The sequence below is a fragment of the Lepidochelys kempii genome, chromosome 8 (assembly GCF_965140285.1).
Source record: "Lepidochelys kempii isolate rLepKem1 chromosome 8, rLepKem1.hap1, whole genome shotgun sequence".
Taxonomy (NCBI): domain Eukaryota; kingdom Metazoa; phylum Chordata; order Testudines; family Cheloniidae; genus Lepidochelys; species Lepidochelys kempii.
Window position 1 is genome coordinate 70,027,855 of NC_136387.1, and position 18,656 is coordinate 70,046,510.

The 18,656-nt window shown below is 39.5% G+C and overlaps 1 protein-coding gene across 14 annotated transcripts in view; it reads right to left on the reverse strand.

Annotated features, from left to right (window-relative positions):
* The window catches only part of LOC140916026 (putative oxidoreductase ZK1290.5), a 74,318-nt gene that overhangs the window by 7,589 nt on the left and 48,073 nt on the right, over positions 1-18,656 (reverse strand). For 4 of the 14 annotated variants that reach the window (XR_013636177.1, XM_078854081.1, XM_073356893.2 and 1 more), the window contains 3 exons: positions 13,482-13,573; positions 7,334-7,516; positions 6,683-6,742 (listed from right to left, as the gene is read on the reverse strand). Coding sequence is in view for 10 of the 14 variants with exons in the window: in XM_078854081.1 (XP_078710207.1) it covers positions 6,683-6,742; positions 7,334-7,516; positions 13,482-13,573 (335 nt within the window). In the remaining 4 variants the exon portion in view is untranslated. The other 10 variants (XR_013636178.1, XM_078854077.1, XM_078854076.1 and 7 more) reach the window with 5 other exon arrangements.

Sequence of the window (18,656 nt, forward strand, 5' to 3'; positions counted from 1 at the left end):
CACCAAAGTAGAGGAGGAACTTTGTCACAATACATAATATTGGATAACAAGTGCTGCCCTCATCTTTATTTCAGCTCCTATTGGCATGGCTGGGGACTACAGTGACCATGTGCAACAATTTTCTAAGCCTTAATGTATGTCTGTATGAAGGTGAAAGCGTTTACTCTTTGGAGACAGTTGGTCTTACTTCATTCCATCCATTCTTTTTGTGTATTTCAGCCTTGACATTTATCCTTTATCAAAGAGGCACACCATAACTCTGAATGTGTGTGTGCATATACATGCATTTTGAGAAAATCTGCAAAAGCATCCTCTACTGCTGCCCTCTTGGGCGTTGTAATAAGAGGAAACAAGAAGTGGAGTTGGCTTTCAGTTTTCATACCTTTAGTGCTGCTTGTTTTCTTGGTAATTGAGTCGGAGTACACCTGCTTCTAGCACAAAACACAGTTACTCATATCTTGAAAGCAATGCCAAGTGATGCCTTTAAACTAACAGCTCATTTGCCCTCTTTTCCTTCCCCACCATTTCTGATTAGTTGGACAATACTTTAAAGAAATAAGAACACTGTAAGAATATTAGGATATTGGTGTAAATACATCTATATGGAGTTCTGATTCAAGAAAGGCTGAAAGAAGCGCAGAAAATGACAAGAGTTCCCTTTTTAAACAGCATAAAGTTAATTGTAAAGTCAAAAATGTAAAATATGAAACCAATGAACTCAATTCTTTCATGGTCCAACATGACTGAAGCCAAAAGAGACAAAGAGAATTTTCCCCAATGCTCTTAAATGAAACTAAATATTTTAGTATTAAGCTTGAGAAAACAATTCACAAGGGAAAGAAAGCTACAGTGGTAACATGCATTATATTCCCAGCAGCTAGGAGATAACAGGATTCCATTCTTATGATACTGCGGGAATTAGTGCTTCCGAAAGGAAACAATGGGTGGTGATTAGTGATGGCACAACGTGCAAAACTACATATCACATCATGCCTGCAAGGAAGATAATATGTCAACTTTGTAACAGCATTATGAAACCTACATTAGCTCAAAGTACTGTGCACTTGACTTTAAAATGATCAGGCAAAAACCAAAAAAATCCTTACACCCATGACAACCAGGTGTAAGGATAGTTAGAGAAATAAGAATTACCAAGTAAAATAGTTACTTTTAGTAACTGTTCCTTAAAAGGAAGTGGGCTAGCAATGAGCCTTTCCCATACATACTATTTCTATCTGATAATTGACACCCAAGCCTTGTGAACATGTTCCTTGCAAGCAAAAAGAGATTTCATTTTGTACATAAACCAGCCTGTAAATTTAGAAGGCATGATTTTATCATTAGCTGGTATTAAATACTATTCAAGCCACTCAGTAGAAATAAAATGTCCAGTGACTAGTTCAGCTGATTAAATGGGCATACCCTTGATATCTAGTCCATTTAAAAAAATCAATTAAAAGCAGTTTCAAGTACTACACCTGAGATCAACCCTCCTCACCCTCTTCAATGTTTGGGGGTGTAAAAAACATTTCTGTTCCTTTCAGCTGTGATAAAACCCACTCAACCAGAAGTAAACTGACTATTTGTATCCCTACAGGGAAACAGTGAGACTGTCACAAAATGTATTTAGATTCACAAAGAAATCCCCCCTCTAACTCTTTCAGGGATAGTAATCTTAATTTTTGTTACTTGCCTTGTCCTATGATGTGTCCCCATGTCCTGGGGAACTTCTTTCCACTACCCACCTAAGCATTTGGGTATCGCTATTGGAGGCAGGGAGAGAGCTGCTGGTGGACTCTCTTGCTTGACCCCAGATTTGAGCAGAAGTAGAGGCTATGTCAGATGTACAATAGCCTCAGAAGAGTGAATAGTGAGCTACAGCAAGGAAGCAGGAAGAAAGCTTGCCTCTGAAGTGATCACTGCAGCTTGTAATGGGCCTGGAGAGGACACTACAATGAAATCATGGCTTAGTTCTAGCTGCTCAGAACAGTGAGACAAACCACTGGGAATGAGAGCAAAAAATAGGTCCTGTTCTGGCCTAACTAGAACTGTTCACCAGTAAGCTCCCTCGGTCCTTACTCTGACAAACTCCATCAATGGGAGTTTTGCTTGAGTAATGTAACTAAGCAAAGACTTCTATATCTGGCACATTTTTTTTTCCTATGCATCACTATGCTTGAAAAAAGAGGCAATATTTTGGCATGATGGTTGTTTTTTCAAAGTAACTACTGGTAAAACTCCAAACTATTTCCTGTAGTTTTTGAAATATTCCCCAGTGACGATAAGCAAAGCCTTGCAATAGGAGGTATTGGTTCACTTGGGTGGTTCTCTTATGTCTCTCAATGCATATGAGGCCCAATAAATGCATTAACAGCTTATTAGTGCACAATATGTTTTGTTTTATTGCTTAATTTGAATACTCTTTAATGAATTCCATTATACTAACTTATTATTCTATAAAATGACTTTTCAGAGGTGCATTACCTGATGCTCACTGGCAGAAATATTTATTTGTGCTTTCTTTCAGAGAACTCTCCCATGCTCACTTTGCCACTGAATTCATTCCTGTCCTCCTTAGAAGATGACTAATAGGCCCAAACTAAAAAAAAAATGGCTTCTCATTTTGGATGTCTAAATTTTATGTGCATAGAGCCTACTTTGCAGATCTCAGTAACTCTGAAAATCAGGGTCCTAAGCATCTAAAGTTGGGCATCTAGAAACCGAGGCAGCCAAAATTAGAGGCTACTTTTGAAAAGTTGGCCTTTAATCGTTGTTAGGAAGGTTCAAAATCTTTCTTCGAACACAGAGCTGTACAGGTGTAAGTGAGGGCAGCATTTGGCCCAGTAAGCTTTACTTTAAAATTCTGGCAAATGATATTGTACTTTCGGAGATAGGCCTCGGCATATTTTTCTCTTGAATGTTTGCAGAACTAGCCAATAGTTCTGAAGGAGCTATAACCAAGAAGAAAACTGTGTCTATATTTCAATTAGCTGTGTAGAAACTAAACTTTAAGGACAAACAACAATGCATGGCCAGAACACATGCTTTGCTATAAGTTGGTTCTTGATAAAAACCAAGGAGCTTTGTTTCATGATATAACTAAAACTGAATGGCAGTGGGAAAACTGCCTCAGGAAGTCTAAACACAATGTAAATCATAGTCAGATTTTCCATACCTTTCTAGACACAGGAACTCCTAAAATATCAGACCAACGTGATTATATGCTGAATGCTCTGTTTATAAGAGCTTGCAAATATATTTCCCAAAATATATCTGTAAACGGTATGTACACATTTTTAGCAAAAAAATCGAAGGAACAGTATGTGCTGTGAATGAGATTTCCTGAATGACTGCACCAAAGAGAAAATTAAACTAATTCTTGCTGCACAAAACACTCATGACTGCAGTATGAATAAGAAAAGAGAAATTAGGCAGATATTAGATCTGTCCTGTTTCTGCTAAGTGGATTAGCTGGTTACAAACAAACAAAACAAACTCCTGTGTCAAATTTCAGTTACTAAAAAAAGCAAAGGAAAGAAACAGACATATGCATTTTTGCTGTTTATTGACAATGATTGCGGCTGTGCTTTAAATATTATGGGCCAAATCTGGACCCTGTGTTATGAGGTATCCTGATCTCTTGATCCCACACACATAGCTGTGCACCAGCCTGATTGGCCCTAAGGATGTTCAAGCCAGTGCAGAAGTGAGCCATAGAGAATTGGCTCAAGGGGTGTGAAAATAAGGTGATGTGATGTACCTTTTGTGTAATGGCTGGAGAGTGTGTATGTACATTTTTTATTTAATTTCATTGTGAGTTGAATCTTTCTTGCTATATGCACACAGATAAAACTACTGAATGGACACTCACATGAATAAGGACAGCAGGATCAAACCCTATATTTGCAACGGTGTCAATAGGGATATCCCTATTTCCTATAGGAGTCTATGCCTGGCATTGGTGATTCCTTCATTGTTCTCCCTCACATGACTAAGATTCCCACAGTAGATCTGCCTCAGGAGTAGTTTAACTTGTACATTTTTTGTTCTGTGTTCTGTTTTCTAATTCTGTTTCTACACTACTTCTTAGATTGTAAATTCTCCGGGGCTGGGACTGTCTCTTTTGTTCTGTGTTAGCACAGTGAGGGGTCCTGGTCCGTGACTGGGGCTCCTAGGCACTACTGTAATAACAAGTAATAATACAGCTTGTTTTTTTAACTCTCACCCAGCATTCTCTCCTTCACACTTCTAACCATCTGCCTAACAAGTCACCTGAAAAATCACCTGACAAGTCATTTTGCACTGAATCATGTGTTTCTATTAATACCACTTTCCTTTCATTTCTAAAGAAGAGGTGTAGCCTAATATTTTCTGTATAAATGGTCCAGTTCAAAGCCTAATGAAATCAATGGGAGACTTTCCATGAACTTCAGATCAGGCCCAAAGAGCACAAAACACTAAAGTACAATATAAATCATATGCAATTTACCAACAGAGCAATATTTTAGACTGAAATTTTTCACATCTGTTTGACAATATTATCATAAGAAAATGTTCCTTTTGTATGTTACAGATTTTAAATCAGTTATAACTACTGATAGTCATCAAGATAACAATTACGTTCTACTATGAGACTACAAATTTAAATTGAAGCGTGTGGATGGCTGATCACTGACGCAAGAAAAAAAGCTCAAACCTTGCAATTTACACAATAGAGCTTGGGTCCCAGGAAACATGCTGCCCATCATGCATTCCATTTATAATTGCAACATCATCTTCTGCTAGTATAAAATCAAACACCTATGGGAATGCATATGTGGTTAATGTAATGGATACAGAGACAAAGCTGGACACTTCCTATTATTTAAACCCAGATTTAATTTTGTAGCAGGCTTTTATATTTCCTCTGCCGTCAGAATGATTCCTTTTCTGTTTCACAGGAATAGAACTCTAGTAAAGTGGGGTTGAGAAGCTTTCTTGGGCCCTTTCCCCTTCTTGTGACGGCTATTTACATTTAAACTTTGCTCCACTATTCCCCAGAAGGGGCAGGAAGATAACAAAAAGGTAACATGAAAGCTGCTTGTGACAGCACTCCATATGGCTATCAGGAAAGATAAGTGAATAACCTGATTGCTATCCCTCTGCAAGCCGAAGCTCATCACTTCTCTGTCACATACAGACACTAGGTCCAGGGAGTCACAGCACCTCCCCACAGAGAGTCTCTAAAAAGTATTGGTGCTTTAGTCAAGCCAGCAAACCAAAAGCTTTACACGGATTCCAAAGTACGTATATCCTGTCAGTACTCTTGGGGAGGAGGATATACACTGTGATCTACTAGCAAAGTGTGTCATTGCTTCAGAGCTGGACTTCCCCTATGGCCCACTCAGTGCTCACCAGAGCTCCGTAAGCACAGTGGAATAAGCTGCTGCCAGGCAAACTCCTCCCTCATCCTGCAATCTCTGGCTGCTGGAATGATCCCTTGTAGCCATAAACTCAGTCCTCAGCCTACTTAAACAGGGGACCCACCCTAGGACTGAAGATATGTACTGCTGGCTTAAGGCTGTCTTTGCTTCTTTCTCATTCCACTGTGCAGAACGCGGATCAATCATGGTTGGGGGGGCTGGGCCAAAATGTGGAGTGAATGAAGAGACAAAAAAATAAGAAAAACAAAAGCAAGACAGATGTAGTCAATTACATTTAAAAATTACTTAATAGAAAGTTAAATGTGACAAAGTGGTGCATGTGACTAATTTATATGTACACATACCCAGTGTTGTGACTGAAGGGGAATTGATTCCCTTGCTCTGGTAACGTTCATCCTCTTTTCTGCTAACCAGTCTCTGCCAGAGAGATCTTTAGGAGCAAGGCTAAAATTTATTTCTGAAAACTTCTAGCTTTTGTAAAGCACCAGCTGACGCATATTATTAAAAATGGTTCCTGGGGGAGGATAGATGGAAGGACTTCAGCCCACAATTTACGTGTTGAAACACTGACATGAAGGAAAAGGAAGAATCAATTACAAGACAGAATTCTGTATAAAACAAACACTGGATGTCACAAGCTGAGATGATGTCAGTCCCCCTTTGGTTCCAACACCACCTGCTCTGTGCTGGGACCTCCTGCAGAAGGATTGGGAGGGTGGGGGTGGGAGGGAGGCAGCTATGCCAGCTCTGCAGCTTCCACACACACGGTTTCCTGAACCTGGGATATCCCTAAGATAGCCTTTGCAGCCCCATTGGCACTGCTCAAAGGTGGGTCTCAGTACTACAGTGAAATCCTCCCACTGTCTTCCTATGTGCCTAGCACAATGGGGCACTGATCCTGGTTGGAGCCTCTGGGTGCTACCATAAACCTAATAATAAATACAAATAAATAATAATAATGAAAACAAAACTCAAAACTTTATTGTTATTCCTTGATCAAATTGTTTAGATGCAGTGGGTCATCAGACAATGTGTTTTATACGTAATTATGTCTTCCAATTGATTTCTTACATTTGTGCACATCAGAGAGCTGATTTTTCCACTGTCTTACAACAATTTTATGTTGCAGTAGTTGAACTGATTTTAATGGAATTGCACTGGCATAAGATTGGTATAGCACAGTAAAGAGTCAGACCCGAAACATTTTATCTAAAATAATTTGGGCATTAGTCATACGAAGCCAGTAAACCAGATCTTACCTCACAGTTTTCCCGTATCCTTTCTATTTTTGTAGATTTTGGAATAGTGACAATCCCATTCTGAAAAATGTAATCATTTTCATAATTAAAAATAAAAGTTATTTAAAACAAAAACAGAATCACTTTTCAAAACATCTCTTGGAGCAATAGTTGAACCTAAATTTCCTTCTCAGGTTTTGATTCTACTATTCAACTTCACTGGAATTTCTGTGCAGCACTATTTATAATCACAGTTACATACACTATATACAATTCTAACACACTTCACACGGTTTTCTGTTCAGTATCAAACATTAATTCATATTCACTGGTTAGTGCTATATGTTGAGAGAAAGGAAGAGAATGATTAAACTCACTGACTGTAGCATTTATATTGGAAAAATAACTCTTTTCATTTGTATTTCCTTTTATTTTGCTGAAACCAAAGATTATTTCCATGGTAAAGATACTGTCATGGACAGCCTAGTATATTCCCACTACCCAATATAAGCACTTAGTTCATGGGACCACAGCAGCAGAAGATCAGAGGTAAAATCACAATTTTCTGCATATATTTTGGTTTGATGCACAACAAATATATTATCTGAACAGAACTATTCCTTTACAGTTATCTCTCTGAGTAGGCACCATTATTTTGCTGCCCTCTCTTACCTGTATGCTCCAGCGTATACAGATCTGTGCAGGGGTTTTGCCATATTTCTTTGCCAGCTGAATTATATTAGGATGAGTAAGAGCTTCGCCTTTGGCTAATGGGCAGTAGCCTTCAAAAACAATGTTTCTACTTCTACAATAATCCACCAGCTCTTGGGGCCTTTGGAAAGGGTGATATTCAACCTTTGATAAGTAAGCAGAAAATCTAAGTAAAAACTTTGATTAGAATATATTTAAAAGACAGTTTTCTCTTTGATAGTAAAATATGATCTTTCTTTTTTTAAAAATATAATAGAATGACCATAAGTGGAACCACAGTACTGCTGTATAAAATGTATATATAGCCTTCCATCATCTTTAGAAGATAGTAAGAGGGCATTAATGCACAAACCCACTACATTAACTTACACAGCAATTTTCTTGAATATATTAAGGCCCTTTCCCTTGTGACCATGCCATGTAAAGCAGCTGCTTCCCCATGCTGCAACTGGAGTTGCACTCCTGTTCACATGGAACTGATATTGCACAGTATTCCAGAGGAGGCGTACAAATGGTAACACAGAAGGGAAGAGCCCCAGATCTAGGCATATGTGACTTAAAGCCCCTTTTGCTTTCCCCCATTCCACCTCCTTGCCTCATTTCCACACTTTTAATCCTCTTTTTGATGACACACAACTGAGGGGAGCACAGAAGTCTCTGATCAAAAGTGAATACCTAGCACCACGGCTTGGAACATCAGAGTAAATGCAATGAGCACTGAAACTGCTGGTGCATAGGAAAATCCTATATTATATGTTAATGAGGTGTCAGAGAGAGAAGGTGGTGGATAACAAGGAGAAGTGCTGAGACTAAGTTTTCAGAGTGCCCAGCCTGGGGATAAAGATTGCCAATAACCCGTAAGTGGCTGGTGAAGAGAGGAAGTAGCTGAGAGACAGTGGTATAAAGGAAGGGGAGGATGAAGGGTTAAGGAAAGAGAAGAAACCCTTGGATAAACAATCAAACATTTTGCTGCCCACCTAGCCAAATTGAACATTTGAAGGTTCATCCTATAAAGTTCATCTTTGAAAAGTCATGGAAGACAGGAGAGATTCCAGAGGACTGGAAAAGGGCAATAGAGTGCCCATCTCTAAAAAGGGAAATAAGGACAACCCAAGGAATTACAGACCAATCAGCTTAACTTCACTACCTGGAAAGATAATGGAGCAAATAATTAAGCAATCAATTTGCAAACACCTAGAAGATAGATAATAAGGTGATAACAGTCAGCATGGATTTGTCAAGAACAAATAGTGTCAAACCAACCTAATAGTTTTCTTTGACAAGGTAACAAGCCTTGTGGATAGGGGACATCACTAGATGTGGTATATCTTGACTTTAGTAAGGCTTTTGATACCGTCTTGCCTGACCTTCTCATAAACAAACTAGGGAAATATATCCTAGATGAGATGGAGCTACTGTAAGGTGGGTGGATAACTGGTTGGAAAACCATTCCCAGAGAGTAGTTATCATAGAATATCAGGGTTGGAAGGGACCTCAGGAGGTCATCTAGTCCAACCCCCTGCTCAAAGCAGGACCAACTAAATCATCCCAGCCAGGGCTTTGTCAAGCCTGACCTTAAAAATATCTAAGGAAGGAGATTCCACCACCTCCCTAGGTAACCCATTCCAGTGTTTCACCACCCTCCTAGTGAAAAAGTTTTTCCTAATATCCAACCTAAACCTCCCCCACTGCAACTTGAGACCATTACTCCTTGTTCTGTCATCAGCTACCACTGAGAACAGTCTAGATCAATCCTCTTTGGAACCTCCTTTCAGGTAGTTGAAAGCAGCTTTCAAATCCCCTCTCATTCTTCTCTTCCATAGACTAAACAATCCCAGTTCCCTCAGACTCTCCTCATAACTCATGTGTTCCAGTCCCCTAATCATTTTTGTTGCCCTCCGCTGGACGTTTTCCAATTTTTCCACATCCTTCTTGTAGTGTGGGGCCCAAAACTGGACACAATACTCCAGATGAGGCCTCACCAATGTTGAATAGATGGGAACGATCACGTACCACCATCTACTGGCAATGCCTCTACTTATACATCCCAAAATGCCACTGGCCTTCTTGGCAAAAAGGGCCCACTGTTGACTCATATCCAGCTTCTCGTCCACTGTAACCCCTACGTCCTTTTCTGCAGAACTGCTGCCGAGCCATTCGGTCCCTAGTCTGTAGCGGTCCATGGGATTCTTCCATCCTAAGTGCAGGACTCTGCACTTGTCCTTGTTGAACCTCATCAGATTTCTTTTGGCCCAATCCTCTAATTTGTCTAGGGCCCTCTGTATCCTATCCCTACCCTCCAGCTATCTACCTCTCCTCCCAGTTTAGTGTCATCTGCAAACTTGCTGAGGGTGCAATCCACACCATCCTCCAGATCATTTATGAAGATATTGAACAAAACTAGCCCGAGGACCGACCCTGGGGGCACTCCACTTGATACCGGCTGCCAACTAGACATGGAGCCATTGATCACTACCCGCTGAGCCCAACAATCTAGCCAACTTTCTATCCACCTTATAGTCTATTCATCCAGCTCATACTTCTTTAACTTGCTGGCAAGAATACTGTGAGAGACCGTGTCAAAAGCTTTGCTAAAGTCAAGGAACAGTGGTTCACAATCAAGCTGGAAGGACATATTGAGTGGGGTCCTGTAGGGATTGGTCCTGGGTCCAGTTTTGATCAATATCTTCATAAATGATTTGGATAATGGCATAGAGAATACACTTATAAACCTTGCAGATGATACCAAGATGGGTGGGGTTGCAAGTGCTTTCGAGGATAGGGTTAAAATTCAAAATGATCTGGAAAACTGGAGAAATGGTCTGAAGTAAATAGGATGAAATTCAATAAGGACAAATGCAAAGTATTCCACTTAGGAAAGAACAATCAGCTGCACACATACAAAATGGGAAATGATTCACTGGGAAGAAGAATTGCAGAAAGGAATCTGGGGGTCCTGGTGGATCTCAAGCTAAATATGAGTCAACAGTGTAACACTGTTGCAAAAAAAGCAAACATCATTCTGGGATGCATTAGCAGGACTGTTGTAAGCAAGACAAAATGTAATTCTTCCGTTCTACTCTGTGCTGATTAGGCCTAAAATGGAGTATTGTGTCCAGTTCAGGGTGCCACATTTCAGGAAAGATGTAGACAATTCTGGAGAAATCCAGAGAAGAGCAAGAAAAATAATTAAAGGTCTAGAAATCATGATCTATGAGGGAAGATTTTTTAAAAAATGGGTTTATTTAGTCTGGAGAAGGGAAGACTATATGTTTCAAATACATAAAAGATTGTTACAAAGAGGAGGGAGAAAAATTGTTGTCCTTAACGTCTAAGGATAACATCATAAGAAGCAATGGGCTTAAATTGCAGCAAGGGAGGTTTAGGTTTGACATTAGGAAAAACTTCCTAACTGTCAGGGTGGTTAAGCACTGGAATAAATTGCCATGGGAGGTTGTGGAATCTCCATTGTTGGAGATTTTTAAGAGCAGGGTTAAACAAATACATGTCAGGGATGGTCTAGATAATACTTAGTCCTGCCATGAGTACAGGGGAACTAGATGACCTCTCGAGGTCCCTTCCAGTCCTATGATTCTACAACAAATGTTATTTTGAAAAACATTTCACAACTAGTGAATTGTAAAAAAAACAAACCAAACTAAAAACGCCTCCCTGTGCATTCATATCAAATTGAGTGTAGTTTTCCCTTACATAGCCACTATATAATCATGTGACATGACTTCAAATCAAACAGTCGTCACTGTTGTTCCAATGATCTAGCTCTTCCGTATTTTGAGAAAAAATATTGTTTAGAACAATTACATCAACATGTGGAATCTGGAAAAATTCCTCCACCATAAGAAGGACAAATGAACATTTCCTGTTTCTCATCTTTAGTACATGTTGTCTTTCAGACAACAATAGGCTGGCATTTGTTCAATACATGCTAAGAAAAACCCTGCCCCTTGAAGGCTGGGCTGAGTCAGCCTAAAAATGCTATGATCTAAATTACTGTGCGGACTGTGGACAAGGTTCAAACAACAGACACATCCATTTCTTCAATCTTTGATGTTTCTTAACCTTTGAGTGGCTTTTGTATTTAATGTTTATATTTATATGGCCAGTGTTCAGGTCACTGTTTTATTCGTTGGCTTACACCTGAACAGACTAGAAAAATACTTCCATTGTTTGTTACACAGAATGTGACAAGAAAAAGAATGAGCCAGCAGTTCCTCGCAAAATACTGTTTAACACAATCCACAGCATATCTACCATTTTTGTTACTTACCAGACAGCACTACAATAAAAACATTTAGAGAGGCAATAAGTGATCACTTGAGGGGCAGGAATGATTTTATACTAGTTATTAAACACTTATTAACTCTAGTGCAGTGTCTCACAAAAAGTATTCCTAGTCGGTGAAATGATAAAACCTTCAGATGCAGTATTGTAAGGATGCATTATTTAATTAATAACACTGTAGTAAAATGAAATAAAAGTAGGAATTGGATATTTAAGTTAGATTCCTACTGGGTAAGTGTGATCAATATGTTACGAGAAATTAAATAAAAAAGTGACTAATTTTCTAATTCAGGACCAAATTCTACTCCCAGTTACACCAGAGTAAATCTGGAATAGCTACTGGCTTCAGATGATGTAGTCCACATTTAGATCAATAAAACTGCAAGCAGAACCTGTCCTTTGGTCTTTTAAGGCTTCAGAGTTACACAGTTCAAGGTTATTTCACAAATATTTAGAACAAGTATGATATGATGGTATGTCACCCACCAACTTGATGAACTGGATACAGAGCTAATGTTGCCTTTCTTCTGGAGACAATGAACACCGTATCATCCATTGATTAGAGAATCCCAGACGTCATGAGCTGAGTTCTGGGAATTCATGATATTCAGCTGCATGGCTGGCTAGAGCAGGTAATTTCTTTACAATTTTTTTTTAATTCAGCCCTAAGCATTTTTTTCTTTTCAAACATTTATGGATGATTTTTTGGTGCTACTGACAGTGAGGGACAAATAAGCTTTGGCTAGAGGAGGCACAGGGAATGACCACTGTGCAAGCTTCTCCTCTACTAATAACTCCTATTTCCTGACCTGCAACACCCCTGCTATTCTAGTCCTAGAGCTTTCTCAGGCGAAGACTACCAATCATATGTTGATGGAGCAAGTCCTGCTGTTCTCTGGCACTGCTCTTTACTGAGCCCTTGGATTTGTGTGTGGAAACCTGGCAGGGATTTAATAGAGGAGCTTGCAGCTGAATGAAATCCTCCACCGTTGCTATTAGTTAAATCACCAGGGAACGCAAAGTCAGCATGGTTTTTGTATAAGCCATACTGTTACGGGGAGGGGATACTGGGGCTTCATAGACAGCTCCTGTCCTGATGGGTCCAGAGAGTCCATTCCCCATATATATCTCAGACTGCAATATGCAGAGGGGCTTTGCCCCCTCTCAACTCTGTGCTACCTGTGTGGGGCAGCTGCCCCACCACAACTGGTTTTACATATTTCTTAGTTGTTAAGGACCAAATTCTGCCACCCTTATTCACCTTTGTAGTGCATTGAAATGAATGCGAGTACATATGGAATAAAGTCTTGCACAACATGAGGAAGGACAGCAGAATCTAGCCCATACTGGGGAATACCAGTAGAAAGAGTAAAGAGTTTCAAACCAAAAGAATCTTTAAAATGTAACAACTGTATACTGTCATCAGGATTTTCAGTGTTGCCTAAGGGAGTTAGGTCTCTACTTTTTAAAAAGCAGTACATAAATGTGCCAGTACATCCTCAAGTATCTTGTTGCTATGATGGTGATTTGATACTCAGTATCTAGTTGAACGTTGTTTATTTGCAAACTATCATCATCTGAAATCGAGCCATTGGCCACAACATCAGTCACAAACAGGTCTGGTAAGAAGACAGCTGACCATGTGGGGAAATTATTTTAAAGTTGTGTTTTTTTCTTTTTTTTTTTTTCTGGTCTAACATTAATTTTGACATTTGGATTTGCTGAAAGGGACTGGAGAATTAATGTTTTTTGGGTGATGGGGTTTACTCTAAAACAGATGTCTTAAATGTATTGCATACATACTCACCTGATTAACATGTGGGGTTATCTTACAATCTTCCTTAAGTTGCTCCAAATGATTAATGAGAAAATTGCTTACACCAATAGACCGACATATACCTAACAAAAGGAAAAGGAAATAAAGTAAGGCATTGTACAGTACTCTAGAAGAGGAAAAAGTGCTCTAAGTTTGCGGAGGTGGGGAACAACTTGAGAATATAGCTTCTGAGGGGACAAAATGATTATTCACTAACATCTGCATAACAGAATACTGCAGAGAGTGACAGACAAACCAATACTGAAATCCAGTTTGACAGCATTATCTGAAAGCATGGTACTATCAGAGTTCTATTACAAAAATGTTTTATAATCTAAACACACAGGAGGCTCCCCAGTGTATAAAAACTCCAGGCTAAATTCTGGGAAACGCTAATGTAGTATAAGCAAACAACAATTGGACTTCACCAGAATGAAAGGAAGGAAATGGTGTTCTTAGCAGCTTGCCAAAACTAAAGAAAGGCGGAACATTTGTAGAAGACTAATAGGTAATCAGTAATAAAACACAAGGACACACAGTCTAAACGAACTGCCCACTACTTATATTTAAGGTAGGTTGATACTGTGACAAAAGTTTATATGAAATTCAGTATAAAAAAACTACACTTAAAAATGAAATGTATGAAAAAGTCCGGAAACTCAGAGGATCGAGTAGAGTGTCTGCATTAACACTGGATTTCTTGGCTTCTGTTAGTGTACATTTAAAATATATTAACAAAATTTAAAATGAGTGTGTGCGTGCAAATTCAGTGCTGACTGACAACCCTGGGGAGTCAAATGTCCTCTTTTACCCATGGAAATGGCATAGCACACTTCCCAACACTACCATGCAACAACCCTGACCGGTCTTGGGGGGGGCCTGACCAGTCCTGTGGGGGGAAGGGGTCAGTCTTTGGAGTCTCTGTTGAGACTGTTAATACAGGATGTCAATTGCGGTGATGGTTTTTGTGATGTAGACTGGGCTAATAATTCTTTAAATCACTAGTCAGGAAGACAATTTAATCATGGATTTCTACATAAAAGTGCATTCTTGTTGATTGTTATAACATTAATACATATTCTTCAAAATTCAGAGACAGATGTAGGTTTCATTTTTAAAAGGTACACACTATACATTTTTAAAGTGATTTATTTTGAAAACTTGTCAGATTAGTTTTACAGCTATATCAGAAAATGAACGATTGTTCGGTTATTTCATTTACCAAAGATAATTGAAGCAGATATTTATGAAGTCATTGGGAGGTGAACTATCTCCAGTTCAACAGCTTAATCATTAATATTTGGAGGATTTTCTTGCCATGCTGCATTAGGAAGAGAACATCACCAGACAGACATTTAAATTGTTTTATTTAACTATTTCTCACCTCTCTATATTATATATTTATTTTAAAACTTTTATTTTAAAACATTATATATTTAAAAGCATGTTATCTTGGAGACACAAATCCACAGTCTGAGAACTGCAAAACTAAGCATCTCTGATGGTATCTTCTACACTGAGCACTGAGTCCCATTGGGTAGATAGAAAGATTAACCTAAATAATCTATACAGAAGCCCCTGGAACCGCATAAGATTGGGTCCCTAATCCATGAACTACTGGAATTCACTTATCAAATTTTTCTTAAACATTACATGAATATATTGCCTCATATTATAGAATTAGAATTTATAATCCCTATTCCATGATGAGATATCTTTCAGTTATAATGCATCTTAATTAAAACTATCTTCAGATAAAATTATTTTTGAGGAAAAAACCTATAAAAATCCGATTTAAATAAAATAATCTGATTTTAATAAAAAGTCCAATTTTTAATTTTTTTTTAAAAAAACATCGATTTTTATCCATCCTGCTGGTTCGCCATCAGATGTTAACACTTTCACTTGTTACTGACCTTAGTGGATTAGAGCTGGCAACCTTAGAGCTGAAAGTTTCTATGAACCTTTTACCAGTCTCCTGAGCCTTCCAGTTCTTCTAATGTTTGCATTTCTCTTTTCACATTCGTGTGAATTTGGAATTTATGAAACGAACTTCTTTAACCCTTTAGGGCTAGGTCAGTAACGACTAAAAGTCATTACTATCTGTCAGCTCTTTAATGGGGTTTCTGAAGTGAACTGCATCCAGTTCTTTATAGACTGGGATTTATATAACAAAATACATAACCACAACTAGCTTCTTCACTGGTAGTTGGAGAGACCAAGGACTGAATGTGTGGAGAGAGTTTTCTTTTCCCCTCCAAGTTTGTGTGATGGCTGTTGAAATCTCCGACATAGACAGCTGGGTGTGGCAGGCTTGGTAGAACCTTTTGGTTCCAGCTGACTCTTAGAGGCTTCTAAATATTTGCCAGCCAGAAACCACCAACCTGGATGGTGTCTCAGAATTCAGCAGACATCAGCTGAATGGCATTTGCAATATCGGATTGAATGTATGTGGCTCGGCTGTACTTCTGATACTGTAACGCCTGGCTTCGGCAGTTGCTACGTGTGTCTCTTGCAAGCAAATGATGTTGATAATATGTTGATGAGCAAGAATGCCAAGTAAATCATGCTTGGCAACCAACAAACCCTCCACATTAAGTTGTAACACGCATAGAGCTGGACCAACGACACAGAAGTCACCGGCTGCATGTTGGATTTCTCGGTGACGATAGTGCTGGGATTCGTTGAGCTGGTGCTTGCAGAATTCGGCTCGCTGATTGGAGCATTAGCTTCCCTGACTGCTGTCAGGTACTGGTGGGTGGTGTGACGAGGACGCTGATCCACTGCCTGTTCGTGAAAGTATCACGGGTCCTGCTACCTTGGGTCACAGGCATCAATGAACTGTTCCCACGATAGGCAGTTCAGAGTCCATATGGGGGAGAAGACAAGTGCTTGGAGATGACAGAGCAATGGGTTACCCCAGGGCTCTGTGCTTTCTCCAGCCCTATTTAACTTTTACATCAATGACTGGCCGACAATGGAGTCATGGAAGTTCATTAATGCAGACGGGATCTGTTGCAGTACCCTGATCCAGACATTTCACGAGCTTGATGTCACCTTAAACGGAGACAAGACAAAGTTAGCTGACTACTGTAAGACTTGGTGCCTCTAGCCAAGCATCATAAAAACAGTCTCCAGTTTGTTCCAACTTCATCACACCAGTGCAACCCGAGAGTTGAATGTTTATCTGAATGGTCAGAAGGTGAAGCATGTAGTAGAACGGTCTATCTAGGTATGACCTTAGACTGCACACTGAGTTACCATGCCCATCTGAAGAAGACAGCAGCTAAAGTTAAGACACGTAATAATCTTCTTAGCAAACTGGCAGGTTTGTCATGGTGTGTTTGTGCTCCAACTTTGCAGACGTCAGCTCTTGCCACCTCATATTCGGTTACGTAGTACTGTGCACCAGTTTGGAGTCAATTGTCACACACCAAACTGATGGATACGCAGTTACATATTGACATGAGTATCATCTCTGGCACCCTACGTCTGACTCCACTCCCACGACTTCCAGTTCTGAGCAATACTGTTCCTCCTCATACCAGACGAGAGATACTGGAGAAAGTATGTGCCAACTTAAGCCTGCTGCTGCACAATGACCCTTTTAAAACACCAGCTGCATGTTTGCTGTCACATTGCCCATTATGGTCTCATCTGCCACGCCAGGATGTTAGGGTGGAAACACTCTGGTGAGAGGAATGGATATCTGCTATAATCCCCAATCAGTCCCTCATCGCCGACCCCACAATTTGCCTGCCTAGTTTTGACCTGCCCCGTCATCAACGGTCCCTGTTGAACAGGTTCCGGACTGGGCACGGTCTCTGTGCAGCCAACCAGTACTGCTGGGGCCTTCATGACAGCCCTTTGTGCAGCTGCAGCACAACACAGACGATGACACACACTGTTGATGAATGTCTGCTGACTAGGTTCAGTGGTGGCCTAGAAGAACTGCATCACGCCACTGTGGATGCCATCGCTTGGCTAGACGACTATGCACACACTAAATAAATAACCTCCGAGTCAGGCACATTACTGGGCTCACGCTGCCATTACCCTGGATGGGCCTGCCCTGTGAATAATCAAAGGACTCCAATCACTACTTCTGTTAAGCCAGCATCTCTTCTGAGCACTATTTCAAAAGAAGAAAGAAAACAAAAGCTATTCTGGTCTCTCCAGAAAATACTTCATCAGGCAATTTCACACAACTGATACTAAGGTAATTACTGATTAATGGCCTGATTTTCAGCCGATCCATGCCTGGAGCTGTCACTGTCTTGACTTCAGTGGGAGTTGTGTGTGTGGAACAGCCATGGAATTGAGCCCCACAGAGGTATACTTGCCACTCAGTGCACATATATAGCTGTCATTAATACTAATAGGATTCAGGAATACATTAAGGGAAGAATTTACCTTGGTTTAGAATTTAAAATAAAGTTAATGGAAATGTGTGAGGAAATTTTGCTACGTAGCTATCTCGTTTTACACACACACACACACACACACACACACACACACAATATTTTAAATACCAAAAAATCATAATCCACTAGCAGAGTAAAAGTCTGACTGATTTTGAATTACATGACTTCAATAAATTATCCAGAATTAGTATATCCATTACTTAATTATGTTAAAGCAAATCCAATTACATACTACTATACTGAAATTTTGTAAATCAAGTTACATTATGGTGCTAATTTGTATATCCCTGGAAAATGGCCTATGTAGTGGAAACGCTGATACTTCTTCAACCATACACAAACTCTGCAATTATGTAGCTTTTACATATTCAAGTAGGACAAGTGGATACACTGTAAAGCAGTGAAACCTTGTACCATCATTTTTTCTAACGTGACTTTTGTTTTCAACTAGACTGCTAGATAGCTCTCATTTAGAGAAATGATCGTCTGCTCAAGAAGTGTAACATTAATTAGGTTATGACCCACACCACAGCAGTTTGCATAATTTGTATTTAATCTGCCAGAAGGGGTCAATCCCTAGCTTTAGTCCTCTGGTGACAAACAATCCTGCAGCAACAATACCAATAAATCATTATGCCAAAGAAGTCTGAAAAACGTTTTCAGTTTAAACACAAAGGGGACACCAAAATATTATACACTATTGTTGTCTATGAAGGATTTAAAAACCTTTCTTTTGTGGTTT